The 21,321-nt window shown below is 34.5% G+C and overlaps 1 protein-coding gene and 1 pseudogene across 1 annotated transcript; both read left to right on the top strand.

Moving 5' to 3' along the window:
* Positions 1-2,364: 2,364 nt before the first annotated feature.
* On the top strand, positions 2,365-18,720 carry LOC128228978 (galaxin-like). Its single transcript, XM_052940577.1, has 10 exons — positions 2,365-2,381; positions 2,719-2,771; positions 10,967-11,080; positions 11,231-11,359; positions 11,528-11,788; positions 12,306-12,467; positions 13,962-14,132; positions 14,333-14,448; positions 15,549-15,744; positions 15,913-18,720. Exons 4-10 carry the CDS (start codon positions 11,242-11,244, stop codon positions 16,218-16,220), a joined length of 1,332 nt encoding a protein of 443 aa, XP_052796537.1. The 5' UTR covers positions 2,365-2,381; positions 2,719-2,771; positions 10,967-11,080; positions 11,231-11,241; the 3' UTR covers positions 16,221-18,720.
* Positions 18,721-19,771: 1,051 nt separating this feature from the next.
* On the top strand, positions 19,772-21,107 carry LOC128225921 (uncharacterized; annotated as a pseudogene).
* The last annotated feature ends 214 nt before the right edge of the window (positions 21,108-21,321 follow it).

The following is a 21,321-nucleotide window of genomic DNA, read 5'->3' as shown; positions in this document are numbered from 1 at the left end:
AAATATGGGGTTATCCTAAATCGAAATAGGTTTAACGAATTCAAATACAATTTTAAAAACGTGTGTAATTTTTTAGAACAATACAAACACATCATGTGTTTATATTTATTAGAATTTTTCTAGTAGAAGTGCACCAGATTGTAATGAGACAAATTGTCAGATTTGCAAGTTCATAATTGAAACTGAAGACTCAGTTGTTAGGTCTGTAAATCTGAATGGTGTTTGAAGCAATACGTCAAAATTACCATTCACAACTCGGTCTGCTTGAATAAACATACCGTCACAGGATCCCATTTGAAACAGGGTACAAGACCTTCAAAGAAGCTTACTAATATCAAAGATGTGAAGCGTTATCTTTCTGTTGCTACCATCTCAAGAGACATTAATTAATTTGCTAGTCGTCAAGAAACACGATCCATTAGTTCCCTCAACTGTACAGATAATTGTGCCCAGGTCAGTAATCGAGGGTCTGGCTACCGCTCTTCATATCTCACCCAATCACCCATCAAAACAACAACTTCAGCTCATTATGAAGAGACATTTTTATGCTTTGAACATTAGTCAAGCAATTGATAGAGTAAGTGAATCATGTCATGTATGTGCATCCTTGAAAACATTTCCAGAAAGCCTCACAAAACAGTCACCTGACGATCCCTGAAAACAATCGGTGTCTCTTTCGCTGTGGATATTCTGAAACACAATAAACAGTTAATTATGGTGTTGCGAGAGACTGTAAGTGCATTTACAACAGCGCTTGCATTGTAGAAAATGAAAGGCACGCCACTCTTTGAAATGCTCTGTTGAAACTCATGTTGGACTTACATCCCCTTGATGGCCCCTAATCTTTGATTCGGTGTGATCCTGCATCAGGATTTGTTGCTCTTAACAACGAAACACTTAAAAACTTTGAAGCTCACTTGAAATTGGTCGCGCCAAAAATGTAAATAAAAATCCTGTGGCTGAAAAGGCTATAGACGAGCTTGAGAATGAATTGTTGCGACTTGAGCCAGGCGGTGGGCCTGTGACTGAATAAGGACTGTCGATTGCTGTGTCACGGCTCAATTCGCGAATTCGAAGCAATGGTTTATCTGCGCGTGATCTTGACGCAGAGAGACCAGTTCACCCATGAGCAAATTCCACTTTCAGATAGGAATATCATTTTAGAAAAACATCAGCAGAGATGTGACAACCATCATTTCAGCGAAAAATCAAAACACAAGTTTGCTAAGCTTCGAAACTCTCCAGTCATAAGTGTTGGTGACCTTGTCCATTTGTATAATGCACCAGTCAAGTGTAACCACTGGTCCCCAGGTCCGGCGGTATACCGGGGATAGCCGGGGAAATGGGCCGTGTTTTTACCTTTCCAGTGGCTCCGCAGTGCCGGGTGAATGCGATGGTTCTGTCTTCGCACTAAATATAGCGGGGAATGAGCCTTACCTAGGGTCCCTGGTGTGCGGGGGCATTTGGCGGGGATTTTACTTCCATGCAGTTCGTCTCCGCAGGTAGGGAATTTTACCCAGGCTTGGCTGGACCGAAAGTCAAAGTCCCCGCTATTCCCCGGACCTGGGTGTGCCGTGGTTACAATTGACTGGTGCATATAATGACAAAACCAAATCACAAAGTAGAAACAGATATCTAGTTGTGAAAACTGAGGATGATTGGTGTTACCTTAAGAAGTTTTCAGGGAATCAGTTACGCTCTACCTCGTATAAGGTAAAACTCAGTGAATGTTATCGGGTACCCGGTCAGGTGCTGGAACACTTTACGAACACAGTTGATTCGTTTCATGAACAGGAGAGCGATGATGAGGTAATCGTGCGCAAACCACCAGGACCAGCCACTATTCCGGACACGCTAACTCGCCCTGCTTCTCCAGAACCTAGTCCTCGCGGTGAAGAACCTAGTGACATCCCGTTACTCCTAGGATCTATTGACATGAGTTCATTTTTTAGTTAGAAAATAATAAGCCTATATAGTTAGTTTTGCATCTGTATTCTGCTTACTGTATGCAGCGACTTGATACATGTGTGTTTACTGGAATTCTTATAATTAGTTTGATCTTTCATAGCTATTGTTATTTTTTTTTGCTGTTAATATTAACGTATAGTTCACATCTAAAAATGGGCAGAGAAAGAAGAGGTCGCGCCAGTAGTTGTTATTAGTTTATTGGTGGAACCTGGGAGTAAGATTATTGGTCCCAGGTGGAACCTGTGTATATTAACATCATTCGGATGGCCGAGGAGCTCCGAATGTATTAACATCTGATATATCTGATTCATAGTTCTCTCCCTTGTTGAAAAAATTGCAATTTTTGTTGGTTTTCTTCATTAAACTGATTGAACGTGATTTCGTCTAGATTCCGATTTACTGGCGCTTACATGGTAACATATGAATATAACCCTTATAATCTATTTCAAACATCAAATACTTATCTAAATAATTTTTCAATACCTCCCTTCCCCTTTTATATAAATACATACAAGTAAATTATTGGTTTTCTTCTTAACAGCTCAACATTGAAACATTACTCATTAGTCATTATAATCACACTGATTATTCACTGGAAGTTCATATGGAGGATTCCAAAATAGTCTAAAATAATATGGGTTCCCATTCAAACTTCTTTATATATATACATGTCTATCAATGCATTAGTTTACATTTTTCATCTTGTCTTGAAATTACTTACTAATGGTAAAAAATGTTGATTTGGTCCAGTTTGCTGTTCTGGTATTTGACTATCCCTACATTGGATGGAGCGCCTCAAGAAGGTAGTTTTATTTTTTTATGAGTTATATTTGTTAAATATATAAATGGAAAATGACATGATTAATTTACTTATTTTCCAATAAAGGTCAATAACTTCACTCATTTTAACCTGTTATAAAGGTTTAAAGGTACAGTAATAGAGACAAGATGGTTCAAAAATCGAAAATAACATTATGACGTTTAACATCAAAATTTATGTATCTAGATCATATTTCTGTTTAAATTAATGTATAAGGTTTTGCCGCTTAACGTTGTGCCATAATAAATCATTGTATGACGTTCGTCGTTGATGTCACTTCCTTTCTACGATTGGTTATTTATCTACTGATGAAGCCGTTTACATAAATAAAATAATAAACATGTTTATAAAATGTTATTTTATTGTTGGCACATTCCAGAACACAGGTGCTCGTCACATTGCCCGGATACAGTAATACATACTTATTTCATATTTTCTTATTTTTAATATTTTTTTATTTTTTTTTAATTATTTCGGTCAAGATAGTGAATACATGTCATTTAAAAAATTATTCCACAATTTTTCATGAAAGAAAATTAATAAAATATATATACAGTGAAAACTCACTAAACCGGACAAGGTCCGGACTGGGCAAAATTTCCGGTTTAGTGAGGATTCCGGTTTAGTGAGGATTTGATGTACGGAATAAGTTTACTCAAAATATTAACTGAGTTAACCTTTAAAGGGAAGTTGAAAATTGGAATAAATTAAAAACACATAAAGATAACATTTATTTTACATCAACGATGGTTCAAGTAACTTGAAATAATGCATAGAGTATACATGTATATTCATTTATATATCAATGTATATTACAGATACAGTTTATACAGTTTTAGACGGAGGTTGAGACATGATTAAAGCACATGCAAAAGTGATAAACATAATTCTGCGTTTTTTATTATCATCTTTATTCCGAGTCTAAAAAAATAAAACAACTAGCGTAATTTAATGCTTGTTAAGTATGTTTGATAGTTTAATTAACGCACCGCTCTAATTTGATTCACTCATAGATGTCTTTAGATAAAACAACCCTCCAAAATGATCACTTAATAACCGTTTCTAGTTCTTTATTTTCTGCAACAAACAAATTAATGTTTCAATCAATTTTCTTTTCACAAGTTTGATTAACGTTTGATTATCGCGCGGCAGTCAATCCACAGCGCAATCATCATTATTGATTATCGAGTTATCACAACATCAAAGGTGCAATATTTAACGACGCACCGGCTGTCAAAACAAAGTGACACGCGATTCGCGAATTCCTAATACATATAATCATTTTGACATGTTTGAACAAATATACGTCCGTTTTTGCGAGGTAAAATTACGTTGACAACTAACAAATTTTCTCGATTTTTTGTCCGGTATCCGGAATTCCGAGGTTCCAGTATTGTGGGGATTAAATCTATTAAATACAGCAATTTTGGGTATTTTTATTGCTAAATCTAATTTTGATATATATAGACAAATCCCAGAAATTTGTACCCTTGTTTACATTTTCAACATTATACCCCAAAAATCCTAGTTCACAACTAATGTGTCTATACATAAGATCTGTTTAATATGGTACTGTATTAAATATATCTATTAAATACAGTTATTTTGGGTATTTTTATTTGCTAAATCTAATTTTGATATAGACAAATCCCAGAAATTCATACTTTTTGTTTACATTTTTCAACACTATACCCCAAAAATCCTATTTCACAACTGATGTGTCTATACATAAGATATGTTATGGTGCTGTATAATATCTATGAAATACAGTTATTCTGTTTTTTTATTGCTTAATCTTATTTTGATATAGACAATCCCAGAAAGTCATACTTTTGTTTACATTTTCCAACATTATACCCCCAAAATCCTTTTTCACAATTACAGATGATGTGTCTATACATTACCGGTATTCTTCTTTTTCTTTTGTCATAAGTGTTGGTGACCTTGTCCATTTGTATAATGCACCAGTCAAGTGTAACCACTGGTCCCCAGGTCCGGCGGTATACCGGGGATAGCCGGGGAAATGGGCCGTGTTTTTACCTTTCCAGTGGCTCCGCAGTGCCGGGTGAATGCGATGGTTCTGTCTTCGCACTAAATATAGCGGGGAATGAGCCTTACCTAGGGTCCCTGGTGTGCGGGGGCATTTGGCGGGGATTTTACTTCCATGCAGTTCGTCTCCGCAGGTAGGGAATTTTACCCAGGCTTGGCTGGACCGAAAGTCAAAGTCCCCGCTATTCCCCGGACCTGGGTGTGCCGTGGTTACAATTGACTGGTGCATATAATGACAAAACCAAATCACAAAGTAGAAACAGATATCTAGTTGTGAAAACTGAGGATGATTGGTGTTACCTTAAGAAGTTTTCAGGGAATCAGTTACGCTCTACCTCGTATAAGGTAAAACTCAGTGAATGTTATCGGGTACCCGGTCAGGTGCTGGAACACTTTACGAACACAGTTGATTCGTTTCATGAACAGGAGAGCGATGATGAGGTAATCGTGCGCAAACCACCAGGACCAGCCACTATTCCGGACACGCTAACTCGCCCTGCTTCTCCAGAACCTAGTCCTCGCGGTGAAGAACCTAGTGACATCCCGTTACTCCTAAGATCTATTGACATGAGTTCATTTTTTAGTTAGAAAATAATAAGCCTATATAGTTAGTTTTGCATCTGTATTCTGCTTACTGTATGCAGCGACTTGATACATGTGTGTTTACTGGAATTCTTATAATTAGTTTGATCTTTCATAGCTATTGTTATTTTTTTTTGCTGTTAATATTAACGTATAGTTCACATCTAAAAATGGGCAGAGAAAGAAGAGGTCGCGCCAGTAGTTGTTATTAGTTTATTGGTGGAACCTGGGAGTAAGATTATTGGTCCCAGGTGGAACCTGTGTATATTAACATCATTCGGATGGCCGAGGAGCTCCGAATGTATTAACATCTGATATATCTGATTCATAGTTCTCTCCCTTGTTGAAAAAATTACCATTTTTGCTGGTTTTCTTCATTAAACTGATTGAACGTGATTTCGTCTAGATTCCGATTTACTGGCGCTTACATGGTAACATATGAATATAACCCTTATAATCTATTTCAAACATCAAATACTTATCTAAATAATTTTTCAATACCTCCCTTCCCCTTTTATATAAATACATACAAGTAAATTATTGGTTTTCTTCTTAACAGCTCAACATTGAAACATTACTCATTAGTCATTATAATCACACTGATTATTCACTGGAAGTTCATATGGAGGATTCCAAAATAGTCTAAAATAATATGGGTTCCCATTCAAACTTCTTTATATATATACATGTCTATCAATGCGTTAGTTTACATTTTTCATCTTGTCTTGAAATTACTTACTAATGGTAAAAAATGTTGATTTGGTCCAGTTTGCTGTTCTGGTATTTGACTATCCCTACATTGGATGGAGTGCCTCAAGAAGGTAGTTTTATTTTTTTATGAGTTATATTTGTTAAATATATAAATGGAAAATGACATGATTAATTTACTTATTTTCCAATAAAGGTCAATAACTTCACTCATTTTAACCTGTTGTAAAGGTTTAAAGGTACAGTAATAGAGACAAGATGGTTCAAAAATCGAAAATAACATTATGACGTTTAACATCAAAATTTATGTATCTAGATCATATTTCTGTTTAAATTAATGTATAAGGTTTTGCCGCTTAACGTTGTGCCATAATAAATCATTGTATGACGTTCGTCGTTGATGTCACTTCCTTTCTACGATTGGTTATTTATCTACTGATGAAGCCGTTTACATAAATAAAATAATAAACATGTTTATAAAATGTTATTTTATTGTTGGCACATTCCAGAACACAGGTGCTCGTCACATTGCCCGGATACAGTAATACATACTTATTTCATATTTTCTTATTTTTAATATTTTTTTATTTTTTTTTTAATTATTTATTTATTTCGGTCAAGATAGTGAATACATGTCATTTAAAAAATTATTCCACAATTTTTCATGAAAGAAAATTAATAAAATATATATACAGTGAAAACTCACTAAACCGGACAAGGTCCGGACTGGGGAAAATTTCCGGTTTAGTGAGGATTTGATGTACGGAATAAGTTTACTCAAAATATTAACTGAGTTAACCTTTAAAGGGAAGTTGAAAATTGGAATAAATTAAAAACACATAAAGATAACAGTCCGGTATCCCGAGGATTCCGGTTTTGTGGAGTTCCGGTTTAGTGAGGTTCCACTGTATAAATATATTTATTTATATATTATACTAATTTTCTTTTATGAAAACTTGTGGAATAATTTTTAAATGACATATATTCACTATTTTGACCAAAATAAATACTAAAAAAAATAAAAAAAAAATATTAAAAATAAAAAAAATGTATTACTGTATCCTGGCAATGTGACGAGCACCTTTGTTCCAGAAGTTTCAACTTCTGTTCAGAATTTTGAACATGTTTCCCTAAAAGTGAAAATTCAAAGTCAGCACTTTCTATACATTTGATATCCATGTCTTAGATTATAAGATACAGTTATTCTGATATTACAAAGCTAGATTTAATTTTGACATTTGGCAAGTTCAAGAAATCTTCAATTTCATTTATTATAGTTGCAAGTTTGCAACACTAAATTGGCCAAATACAGTGTGCTACATTAACAGTAGCCCGATCACCAAAGGTGAAGAAAAAAAAGCCGGGGCTGGGGCTACGACTAGTTGAAATCATCAGAATTGTTGGTTAAAAAATCAAATTTCAGACTGTCAATACTTTTTTGATAAAGTGGGATATTTAAGTTTGGATGTTTTTTTTGTTCAAATAAACTTGGATTATTCACAGGTGGCAGTTGCCAAAATATACCAACAAATATATGCCAGTTATACCCAAAACATCCTGTTTCACGAATAAGATATGTTATGGTGCTGTATAATATCTATTAAATACAGCAATTTTGGGTATTTTTATTGCTAAATCTAATTTTGATATATATAGACAAATCCCAGAAATTTGTACCCTTGTTTACATTTTCAACATTATACCCCAAAAATCCTAGTTCACAACTAATGTGTCTATACATAAGATCTGTTTAATATGGTACTGTATTAAATATATCTATTAAATACAGTTATTTTGGGTATTTTTATTTGCTAAATCTAATTTTGATATAGACAAATCCCAGAAATTCATACTTTTTGTTTACATTTTTCAACACTATACCCCAAAAATCCTATTTCACAACTGATGTGTCTATACATAAGATATGTTATGGTGCTGTATAATATCTATGAAATACAGTTATTCTGTTTTTTTATTGCTTAATCTTATTTTGATATAGACAATCCCAGAAAGTCATACTTTTGTTTACATTTTCCAACATTATACCCCCAAAATCCTTTTTCACAATTACAGATGATGTGTCTATACATTACCGGTATTCTTCTTTTTCTTTTGCAAGATCTAATTTTTATATAGACAAATTACAGAAATTCCTACTTTTGTTTTCAATTTTTTAACATTTTAATACCAAAAAAAATCACAATTAATGATATATGATGTGCCTATAGGTTAGGTATGTTATTGTGCGTTATAATATCTATTAAATACAGTTATTCTGGTATTTATATTGCTAAATCCAAATTTGATACAAACAAATTCATACTTCCATTTACAATTTTGAACATTTTGCCAAAAAAATTACACTCAATCATAGTTTAATGTAGAGCTGCAACGATTCACCTAAAGCTTGATTCGATTCGATTCCGATATCAAACATGTCGATTTGATTATTTTCAATTTGATTCATGTTTTACTTATTGCTGTATTTAGTATAAAGTTGTATATTTAAAGCATATTTAATCATTGCAATGATGAACAACTAGGACGGTGTTTCATCAAGAACAAATTTTAATTAACAAAACTGTTTACAAAGATAAATAACAAAAAAACAACAGCACACACTTAAAACAGAAACAATCTGTTGATAAAATATGACAATGGTATTCATTTAAATTTAATTAACAAATAGTTTCTGTTATAAAAATGTAGTGCTTTTCTGTACATGTCGAATTTGATGATTTGACGGACTTTTTTAAGTTTACACACTTCGAAGGAGTGATTCCTTTTCAAATGCTGCATAAGCTTAGTCGAGCTGCCGGACTTTGGATAACTAACGTCATTGAAATAAATTTTACATGTTGCTTTTTGTATCAATCTCTCGCGGGGCCCGAAATGTGCCCACTCTCTTGATTTTAGAATTTTAGTGGCATCTTTCAATAAGGGAGACGCCATGTGAATAGGCTAGTAAGAATGAAACTCTATTATTGATTGGATGCCAGATTAACTATTAACCAACAAAAGTCTGTTTAGAATGCGGATACAACGGGTCATTTTGTACATGCATGTTTAATATGCGGATCGAATCAAATTTTGGGGTTTCCGTATCAAATCGAATCTGCGAGTTTAAAACCGGGTTTTCGATGCATTGGAGCGAATCGTTGCACCTAGTTTAATGAAAGTTTTTGACAATTTTTTTTTCTTCTTGTAATTGTATCATTTAGTGCCTAGTCCCTTTATTACTGATGTTAACAAACTTGGTTTACAAACTGAAACTTAAAATAGCTACATATAGAACAGAACAGATCAGATTTTTTTTATTAACGTAAACTACCCCGTACATAGTTTCTTGTGACATATATTGACTAAACACAATTTAAACAAATCAATTACAAGACATAAGGTAATAGCACAAAGTAAAGAATATATATACAATTAAAGTTTAAACAATGTTTTACAATGCATATATTCTGCCAAATTTTGATTACGGCTGCTTGGTCTGGGGCAAGGGAACCAATTCATATGTGAATAAAATAAATAACTTACAAAAACGAATTGCAAAAATCATACTTGGTAAATCTAAACGAGATTCATCAACAAATCTATTTAAAGAACTAAAATGGCTAAACTTCTCGGATAGATGTAAATACCACGCAGCAGTATTAGTTTACAAGACGTTGAATAGCATGGCTCCATCATATATGTCAGAATTAGTAACAGTTTCAGACAATAATGTATATATGCTAAGATCAATGGCACACAAAGATATTGTTTTACAAACTAGACCTCGTACTAATTATATGAAAGCATCGTTTACATATTACAGCAGAATTGTTTGGAATAATATACCTTTGGAAATACGAGAATCAAAAAACTTTAATACGTATAAAATAAAGGTCAAACAGTACCTCATAGGAAACTTGTGATTATACAAATTGTGATGTTTTATTCATAATTATATTTAACTGAGAGTATCTGTCTAATATTGATTCAACATCATCATCATGTCATCATATGCATCATTATCGTCAGCATCAACAGCATACTTATAATCATCATCATCATCGTCATCGTTGTTAGCATCGTCTTCATGTTTGTCTTATGATTATTTGCCATATTTTCATTCTGTTTCAGAGGGCCATATCGAAAATAAGATTCTGTAGTTTTGTACATGATCTTAATATGTCACCTTCTTAAAATAAAGATATTATTATTATTATTATTATTATTATAAACCATTGCACAAGATAAATGCTACAAAGCATGTTCACTTAACAAATATTATATGAGATCACAGCTTACAAATTGATTTAGGCAGGATATTGTTAAATATGCTGATAGCTTTTCACAAAGTCGAAAGAATATTTTGTTATCGGCTCTTTCATTGGTCAGAAAATGCTCATGAATATTTAAGATTTACGATGATTCCCTAGCCAATTTGCAATTTACCTATATGATACCCTGGGGTGCTGAGGATGAGTAACAGGTAGATAAAGGCCTACTTTATAACTGATAGACAGCTCTAACATGTGCTCACTTCACCAAAAACAATTAACATACATATTTACATTTTGGCAACGTTCGCTTCGATGTGGACAAACATCATTATTATAAACTCTATTATACACATACATGTGCATTTTGAAATGTACATAACTATTATATATAATATAACACCTGGCCAATGTACCTATCATCCATTGCGCAGTGATTTCGCATATAGAAAAATGAAGTCAAAATCCGCTATATTTTATTAGTTGTTTTTTGCAGCCTCGCCCACCCGCTTAATTAGCCAGTATTCATGTATTAATATAATAGTTCTTGGTGTGTTTATTTCTTTAGGAATTATCCAACGGCTCTGTGGTTTACAACAGTACAACCCGAATGATCAGTTTTGCTGCTCAGAACAGCTGCATGACCTTTACAATGCAGGAGTGAAGCAGAAGTGCTGTGGAGGTATATACATTTTATTCATGTGATAATCAAATGCTTTCATCACGGTGCAATATAATTTTATGATGAGTATTCACTGTTCAACAGAATAATAATAAAAATCATGTTTTCTCTGGTAAACATCTCATTTTCAATGTTTTATGCTGCCACAAGGTAATCTGTATATGGAACATTTGGCCATTTGCTGCGGCAGCAACATAATTGAAAAAAAATCCCTGCTCCAGTACAGAAACCCAGAATGCTGCAGAGGAAAAATATACAGCGACACAAACGCATCTGAAGGTTAGAATGAATTCATGTTTATTGTTATTCATTGTAATTGCATTTGATTGCTATATTAAAGTATTTGAATAACTCTGATATTTTTTACCAGCGTTTTATGTTTAAAATGGTGATATGTGTAGTTTATGAAAAACATTTCGTAAATATTTAAAGACTACTATTTTCTAGATTTGAACATACCAAATTCTTGTTGTGGAGACCCAGATGCCGGTGAGCCGTACAACAGTAAGAAATACTACTGCTGTGGTAGTATGTTGACACCACGGACTCCAAGAATCATTTTGGGCTGTTGTTGCGGACGGGCCTTTGAGCAGCGAAGAGCGACTTATAAGCAGGAATGCAATAACTGTACAATACAGAAGTATTGGCAAAGTAAATGCGGCGGCAATTCCTACAACCCAGCCACCCACGTTTGTTGTGTTAATGAAGGTGTGCAAAATTAGTTTGATACCTGAATGCCAGAGCCAATGTATGCTCAATGTATTTTTTCTTTACAAAATAATCTATAACAAAAGATGTCGGATGTCGTATGGACAACATAAGATAAACATAATTAAGGTGTCACTCTTATTTAAAATCGATACATACACATGTATAACAAACATCAGTTTTGAATGATAAACCTTTAACTAACTACTAAATAATACATGTATGGAAAATATTAATCACTGATAACAAGATTGTAACCTTGTTTTTAATAGCTGAAAATGCACAAATATTAAATGATTGGTGATTGCTTAAAGATTTACTAAGATCTACTATAGTCTCATAAGGTAAAAATACCGTGTTTTATGCTCATTTCTTTCAAATTAAACTTAGTATCCTTCACAAGAACCATTGGTTTCGACATATATTTATCCTTTTTGGAATATTAAAATATTATTAATTGTGGTAAATCTTATTTGGGAGTAAGAATGCATCTTTAAGCTATTGTTTTCATTTTAAGGATTTGTTGAGTTGAAGGCAGTTCCAGTTGATGAGCTCTCTCCTCTGGAAGCTGCCCCGAAGTGGTTATGTGTGGCAGGTCGGGTGATCAATGGTAACCTCCACTCCCCGGACAGGACAGGGCTTAACATCATACCTATTGGCACGGACACTTGCAATCAAGGTGAGCTGATCTGTTCTTCTTGTTCATTTCTATATGAAATGAAAGGCTGTTTGTGTGACAGTCTTGATTTTTACCTTTTTAAAAGAAAATCTGTTCACAGGCAATAAAATGGAATCTGAACAATCATTTTAGTGGCCCAAAACTGTTACAGATAGTTTTAGTGCCTGTGACATACCTAAGAATAGGTCATGTCAATTGGTGAATTTTTAAAACAATTAGCTAGTTTTATAACAATAACTGATAAACCTATATGCACTAGGATATATGAACATTGCCTTCATCTCGCAAGTTCATTGCTAGTGTAAAGTTAATTAAATATTGGCTGAGGATGTTTTGACTATTTGTAATAGGTCAAATAAGTCATGGCCATTAAGTCAACACATTTCCATCTTCTGCATAATTATTGTTAGTTAACTAATTCACTAGGTTCCCGATCAAGATTTATTAAAGATTCATGGCCTTGCTTCACAACAACGTAGCAATCTAATAAAAGTATTTATATTTTAAACATCACCGTATATCCCATCTTGTAAACCTGGCGTATTAGTTCTTTGAACATGTCATGCCAAAAAGAGAATCTGACAATACCGTATTTCGATTGTTGGTACTAAAGTATTCAGGCCTGGGCCCTATTGCCTAAAAGTAATCGCTATTTAGGAGTCCGACATACAAACAAATGTGAAATTTGGTATGGCTGGTGACCCCATTATATTTTCACCTTATTTGAAAGGGTGTGTGAGCAGAAAAAAAGAAAATGTAAAACATTTACTAAAAATGATACAACACATAAGTTTTTAGCCTTCAAAGATTGCTAAAAATGTCAATTACATCCCATTTCAGTTGAAAAGAAGAACAAAATTTAATGTACACACTGGAATTGCTCAGGATACTTTTATTTATTTATTTACATAACCGGTATGAGTAATGATTAAGTATTAAATTTAATTCCTTTCAAATGACATCAATTACTTCGGGATCCTTTCAAAATTTAACATTCAGGTTACCGGTACTTAATCTATCAGAGAACTGGCTAATGTGTGAGTCAGATTCCTTAACTTGTTCTTTCATATAAATTTGACCGATTGTTTAGTACTTTGTTAAAGTAAACAAAGTAGTTAACTTTATCCTTGTTAACTTTATCCTTGTTAACTTTATCCTTATTAACTTTATCCTTGTTAACTTTATCCTTGTTAACTTTCAAATCTTTACTGTGCTGGAGGTTTAATGATTACATTTGTTATCTGTAGTATTTCTAGCAACATTTGATATAACTGTTTCAGCTCTTTTTGTTTTATTTAGTTATATCAGCCTATTGTTTAGTAAATTTCAATCCAAGAAATATTCTCCAAATTTTTATATTAAATCTTACAAAACAGTCATTATTAACAGGTATTAATAACTGTACCTGTAGGTAAAAACCATGAAAGCTATGTAAATACACGATGCATTTTGAAAGACGGAAACTATTGCAATAATATTTGAAACATTTTTCAGTTGTTTACGTCAAAAACAGTGGAATTATCTGCTGCAAAGATAAACTAAGAAAAGTTGTATCTGGTAGCGTCGAGTGTTGCCAGGCAACAGGAGAACTGTACGACACAAATATACAAAGCTGCTGTGCTGGTCAAGTGATTCAGTTAAGTTCATTTGGCTGCTGCAACAACGGTAAGTTTTTATCGAACTGTTAAATCTTTGACAAAATTTTCAGCATGTATCATTGCATTAACAATCATTTTATTGGGAAATATACTATGAAAATAGTATTTTTGTATCATGTTTATAAACATAAAACTCCAAAATGGCCTAATACATTTTCTGTCAAATGGCATAATAGCATGATTTCAGTATTTGCTTTTTCTTTGCAGAAATCTATAATAAAGCGGATCAAAATTGCTGCTATGGATTAAAGACATTCAACAAAGATAAACAAGTGTGTTGTAAACATTCTTATCCCCCGTCTGTAAGAGCCAAGAATGAACAAGTAAGTTAACTTGGGGTTTGAAACATTTAAAAATAGTCCAGACCCAAAATTATTTTGATTTGTTTGCACACATTTTGAGTTGAACATTATAATCTACAATGCCTCACTATCAGTAGATACTTTGCATCTTCATTGTATGATGGTAAAGCTGGTAGCTGGTTGGTAGTTGGATATTCGATATAACTATCTGGCAATGTTCGAAGAACCTTCTGGCGAATGCACGAACATAGCGAAATAAAACAGTGTTTGTAACAAAGACAAATTTGTGTACATGGGTGAAAAGACGAAAAGGCATATTGTTGAATAACATTTACACCTCTTGTCTAGAGAATACATTTTATTCAGAATCCCCAGTAGTTGGATAATCAGGAATAACCAATTGGCAATATTCGAATACCTGACTGGCGAATGTTGAAAAAATACTCAAATAAAATATTGTTTCTCGCAAAAATACATCTGTGCACATGCATAAATACATTTGGCATGTGATTTCTTTACATGTGTTCTTTTCTACCTTAAAACAAACAAACTTTGAATCCTCACCAACTAACTGGTTGGTAGTTAGCTATTCGCAAATAACCATCTTGAAATGGTTGCGAATCCTCAAAATAACTCGAATGTCATTTATTATGTTTAAAGTGACACTCTTATTTAAAATCAGTACATAGACATGTAAAACAAACATCAATTTTGACTGATAAACCGTGAACTTCTTACTAAATAATGCGCTTATGGAAAATATTAATTACTGATAACAAGAGTGTAACCATGTATTTGATAGCAGAAAGCGCAAAAATATTAGATGATTGGTGATTGGCTAAAATATTTAGTGTGGTCTACTATAGTATCATTAGGTATAAATATCGTGTTTTCTGCGCCTTTCATTCAAATTAAACGCGGTATCCTTTATAAGAACAATTGTTTTCGACATACATTCATTTTGGAATTTTTAAACAATAATATTAATTGTGGTAAATCTTATTTGGGAGTAAAGGTGCATCTTTAATTTTAAGCAGTATGCTATGGCTATAAATGTGCATATGCTGTTTAGTGTCAAATAAATGTATGTTATGTTATGAATATGTTTTAAACAATTTAAGGCTTGTGTCGATGAAAACCTACAACCGATCACAACAACACCACCATCACTACCACCACCACCAGCAACAACAACAACAACAACAACAACACCACCATCGATGGAGAACCCTAAGAACGGCACACAGACGACATGCCCATTTTGCTCGGAGAGAAAAAGAAACAACACGAAAATGGAATTGTGCATAAAACGAAGAGGTAGATATTAACATTCATGCTAAAAGATGAGGTAGTAATGAGCATTCGTGGTAAAAGACGAGGTAGTTATTGATGTTCATGGTTATTTATGAGCTTATATTTGAACATAACTCAAAATGTTTTTAACCTTTCAAGTCACTGGTCTTATTCCATTTTTGTTCTTTTCAGAATACTCAATTATTCTCACGGACCTGGGAATGTCTCATACAAACATGACACGACTGAAAGGAGTGGTCCTTTCTCCCAAGCGTCACAGAGGAGAGAGGGTTGATGTGCAATCCACATACAAATGCCAATGTTTCGAAAAGGAAGCCTTGTACCTCATAAACACTAACAAACGAATGAAGCCAATGCGTCACCAACAACTCACGCTTCGTTTGACGTCAAGGGACAAAATGGTCCCTGAGACTAAACAGTCACCATGTTTGATATATAAAAACGCGGGGAAAAGGGAAGACTTTGTTATAGACTTTTAAACGGAATATCATATCATGACATTCATCGGTTTAGGACTTTTATTTAATTTAAATTCGCACTTGTTTCCCAGTGTCATTAAATCATGAACGTGATGGCTCTAAAAAGGCAGCAAATCTATTAAACAGGGCAAACATAATAAATATCACACCTTCAACTTTCACACCGTCACGCTATCATCATCTGGTACTTTGCACAAACACATTTCCATTATAAAAGAGAAAGCATGAAAGCACATTTCCATTATAAAAGAGAAAGCATGAAAGCACATTTCCATTATAAAAGAGAAAGCATGGAAACACATTAATTCACTTCGGAAATTAAAGTTTATTCTTTTGAAATTATGTACAAAACCATTATTCGGCCAATACTTGAGTATGCTGACTCCGTTTGGGATAATATATCCATCGCAGGTCAAGATGACCTGGAACATAAACAATTAGAAGCTGCTCGTATATTAACTTGAGCGACTCGGCTCGCATTATTTGAAAATTTATATGCTGAATCATGCCTTGTGCAGCTCAAAACAAGACGTAGAAACATTAACTGTGTCTCTTATACAAAATGCATAATTTCCATCCTAATGTTCTAGTTTATTACCTTCATCAGTATCAGAAACTACATCCTATAGTCTCAGGAACTCTCCATAGTTACGAAACCTCCATCGCAAATCGCATCACTTTTCGCAATCGTTTTTACCATCAACAATCTCTTTGTGGAATGCGCTTCCATCCTCCACAAGAGAATCTATATCACTGCAATCATTTCAATTTACGTCAAATAAAAATGCTTGTAAAGTACCTGCTCATTTTTACCAAGGGTCTAGGGTCAAAAACATTCATCATGGTCACCCTCAAATGCATTGCAGCAGGTTTGCAAACACAGTTGCCATTCCTAGGGTCAGAACTTCCACATATATGGCAAGAACTCATTTGGTTTTGAGGCTGCCCACTTGTTGAACAACCTTCCAAATGAATTAATACAAATTTTTTTATAAACAGCTGGTCAGGACCAAAATGTGTTCCACGTGTTGTTTTAAAAAAACAAGGTAAATAGTTTAATAAGCTACTAGTGCTTTAAATTCGTCATTGATACTAATCTTGATCTGTTTAATGCGACCTGTTATAATTATATCAGTTATATTTTTTGTAAAATTAACATTTCAATGAGCAATATGTATCTTAATTTTCAATTTTTTTTTTTTTTTAACTGCTCAAAAAATGATTGTTTTGTTTTGTTTTGTTGTGTACTAGTATGTGTAAATGTCTTAGTTACAGAATATGCTTAGAAGCTTGACTTAAATCTGTATTCCAATATGTTGTTTTAGCATGCTCAACTTCTTTCTAAAAGTGCATCTTTCTTTTCATTTGTCACATTTTCCTCGTATATATCTGTAATACCATGTGTTTGTGCTGATTTTTGTATTGTTTTGTTTTTAAATCCGCCTTTGCAATAATATTTTTTGCATAGTTAGATTTTAGCTATAAAAAATCTGATTTTAAAATCAGACATAGGCATTGTCGGATTAAACTTGTAATTATAGTATTAATAAACAAATACTCTTGTCAACGGTGGTAAATTTAATTTTCAAATATGTTTATAATGTTCTATCTATTTAGAATAGATGTATCATTTAATATGATATTATTCTAAGTATTAACAATTTTTTTTAATACTATTTAACTTTATTCTTATTGTAATGCACCTTTTTGTTATCTTCCTTTCTTTGTTGCATTATTGATATGTTATTTGATTTGCAATTTGTCGGGAAACAGGGGTAAACAGCTCTGGGAGCAAGTATTATAATATACATATGTATATCCGACGTAAACTACATTTTCTCATATCTTGTTTCTTGTAGAACTCATTCCTGATATCTCATACTTACAAATATTGACTATCATGACTTCTTTGTGATTATTTGTCTATTTGCTATTATTTGTGTTTTTGAACATATTGTATTATCAAAATAAATACTCATTACTGGTTAAACCAACTATCACGTTGTCGTAGGGAAAACCGGCATTTACCTTCTCATTATTGGGATTCTGTTAACGGTTATCACTTATATTTAAAAGCGGAATGCTTTTGAGATGTCCATTAGAACTGCACTTACATTGTACATGTTTATTCCCATCAAGTTTTTTCCAGTCTTCCACTAGCCTTAAAGCTGCACTCTCACAGATTTACCATTTTTCCAACTTTGTCCAAAATTGATGTTTTATGGCTTAAGTTAAGTTAAGTTATTAACGGTTTAAGAAAAAAACATAAAAATCAAATTTTGAAGGGAAATATGACAATCTGCGATCTGATATTTTGTCAGCAGTCTTTTTACACTGGTTTGCAGATATTTACGCAAAAAATTGCTCGTTCCAAGACAAAAAATAAAGAAGTTGTCAAAACGTTCAATCTGGGAGATTGCAGCTTTAACAGGGTAGTTTCACATCAACATGTTGTTCTGAAAGCTGCCTGGAAAGGAAGAAAATAAAATCAAAATGACGAGTTGCTGTTGTTGTTGGGTTTATAACGGTCTGCCCGCGCCCTATGGCTGCATTATGGCTTGACCCCGTCACATCACCTTGTGTGACTGAAACATATTTTTGAGGCCAAAGGGGGAGTTTTATTAATGACTAGTTGCTCTATTATGACCCGTTCATATATTTTGGTAAAAATACTGTTTGGTTTATAGTTCTGTTCTATAAAGGGGTCGTCTTTTTTAAAAATAGGGGAACTTGGGCTAGGTTAAGACTATTTGGAAATAAACTGTGACTTATAATTGTATTGACCATGTTTTGGATAGGAACTTTTAAAGTATCTTTGCCAGCAGTGATGCTTTTGGGAGGAATCAGATCTATTCCAGTTGTATTTTTGGATTTAACCTATCAATATATGTTCCAATATCTTTATTAGTGACCGGGGTGAAATAAAAATAAGGTGTGGTAAACATAATTTTTTATCTGCATTAAAACACAGTCGTGTGACGCATTGTTTTCTGTCTAAAATTTTGATTGATATCTTTTTGGGTACATATAATGAGATAAACAACACAAATGACGATATTTAATACCTTCGATATACAAGAAAGAAACAAGGTTCACTTAAATATGATTGAGTGAAGTGCTGTTTACACGGAGACTTATTGAAAAGATTGACATCCTGTCCAAATACTCGGACCAGCAACCTTACAAGCAGACGCAGCTCTGGAGCTAAATCAAGTCACCAAGAAAAGACAACTGCGGGATATCCTCACTGGAGGACAAAGGGAAGTTATTCAGCGATTCATTTATAAACATCTTAATCACAACCGCAGGAGTCCTCAGTCTACTAAGAAAGCTTAACCCGCAGAAGATTTCCGGACCAGACATATTGTCAGCGCACATCCTGAAGGACTTAGCGCAGGAGTTCGCACCATATCGAGCTATTATTTGCAGGAAGTGCATATGGAAGACAGCAAACATCTCGGCCATTTTCAAGAATGGGGAGAGGTTCAACTACAGGCCAGTACCGTTAGCAACCACATGCAACATCTTGACAACAACATTCTGACGCCAGCATGAATTCAGGAGACGACGAAGCTGCGAGACACAGTAAATTAATGACAGACGAGCTTGTTAAATCACTGGGCAAGAAGAGACAACACGACCTTGCTGTACTTGACTTCAGTAAAGCGTTCGACCGTGTCCCACACAAGCGCCTGCTCTCCAAATTACACCACTATGGCATCAAAGGCCAAACGTTGAACTAGATTGTAGCCATCTTGACAGGCCGCACACAGCGTATCATCGTTGATGGAGCCACATCCGAAACAGCGCCCGTTATAAGCGGTGAACCTCAGGGTAGTGTTCTCGGGCCAATATTATTTTTGGTCTTCATCAACGACCTTCCACTTCAGGTGTTGCCCAAGTCAAGACTATTTGCAGACGATTGTGTGTTATATCGTAAGATACCATCGCAACAAGACTGTGATATAATCCATGATGACCTCAAAAGGCTTGCTTCATGTGAAAGGCACTGGGGAATGTCTTTCCATCCGGAAAAGTGCAGCATCCTGCGGATATATAGGAAAAGAAACCCAATATTTCATGAATACTCCTTGAAGGGCAAAAAGCAGGATGTAGAATCAGCGACAAAATACCTCGGAGTAACTATGTCCCAAAACCTCTCCTAGAACACCCAAATTGACAACACCTTAAAGAAAGGGGGGAGAATACTTGGTTTCCTCCGCCGTAACCTGCGCATCAACAATGAACAGGTCAAAAGCACAGCCTACATGTCACTCGTGCGCTCCCATTGGAGTATTATTCCACAGTATGGAACCCATACGCTAAGAATCTTACATACAAACTCGAGATGGTACAGTGAAAAGCTGCCAGATAGGTGACCAACCGCCATCACAACACCAGCAGCGTTTCCCCCATGCTAGACCTACTGAGTTGGGAGTCCCTGGAATCCAGACGGGCCAAGGCCCAATTAACTATGATCATACATGCCATATTTTCTGGAGACCATTCAGGGGGATTTGTTCAAAAGGCTGAAAATTCAGGGGGATTTTGGTTGTATTCAGGGGGATTTTTTTAGCAGGTCTAAGTTTGCGAAATTTTAAAGTATTTTTAGACGCAAGTACGAAAAAATGTATTCACATATAGATTGCTTTGAAGCAAGGTCGTTGGTGATCTTGAACATCATAATGATGTTCAAGATCACCAACGACCTAGTCGGCATCCCAGCCAACCAGTACCTCATCCCAGCATCGAGCAACACCAGATCCTCCCACTCCAAGAAGAACCGCCAGCAGTCTACCAATAGCATATTGCCGGAATTCCTTCTTTCCGAGAACAGTCACATCGTGGAACAGCCTTCCAGCCGACGCTGCTGCGGGAAGCCTCTAACTTTGTATCCTTCAAGCAGGGGCTCACAGCACTCTCATTCTAGTTCAGTAGGCGCCCACCTACAAGTAGTTCCTAATGATTTGAACCACTGCCGTGCCGTCCGCGGCCACCGTAACCGGAGAGGTATGGGTTAAAGGAGCGAACACGTAGCTGGTCAAAACTTTCCTTTACTCCACCCTTTTATTTGCCATTTGAAGCTCTACTCACAATCTAT

This window comes from Mya arenaria, chromosome 3, assembly GCF_026914265.1.
Source record: "Mya arenaria isolate MELC-2E11 chromosome 3, ASM2691426v1".
Classification (NCBI taxonomy): Eukaryota; Metazoa; Mollusca; class Bivalvia; order Myida; family Myidae; genus Mya; species Mya arenaria.
The sequence above is the reverse complement of the archived record's forward strand: the minus strand, read 5'-3'. Positions and strand labels throughout refer to the sequence as shown.

What these genes read in the sequence shown, in the direction of transcription:
- LOC128228978 (XM_052940577.1), top strand. Translation starts at nt 11,242, where the DNA reads ATGGAACATTTGGCCATTTGCTGCGGCAGCAACATAATTGAAAAAAAA. An exon ending in CGTTTGTTGTGTTAATGAAG is followed by an intron (nt 11,789 to 12,305) that starts GTGTGCAAAATT and finishes TTTCATTTTAAG; the next exon opens with GATTTGTTGAGTTGAAGGCA. An exon ending in CACGGACACTTGCAATCAAG is followed by an intron (nt 12,468 to 13,961) that starts GTGAGCTGATCT and finishes AACATTTTTCAG; the next exon opens with TTGTTTACGTCAAAAACAGT.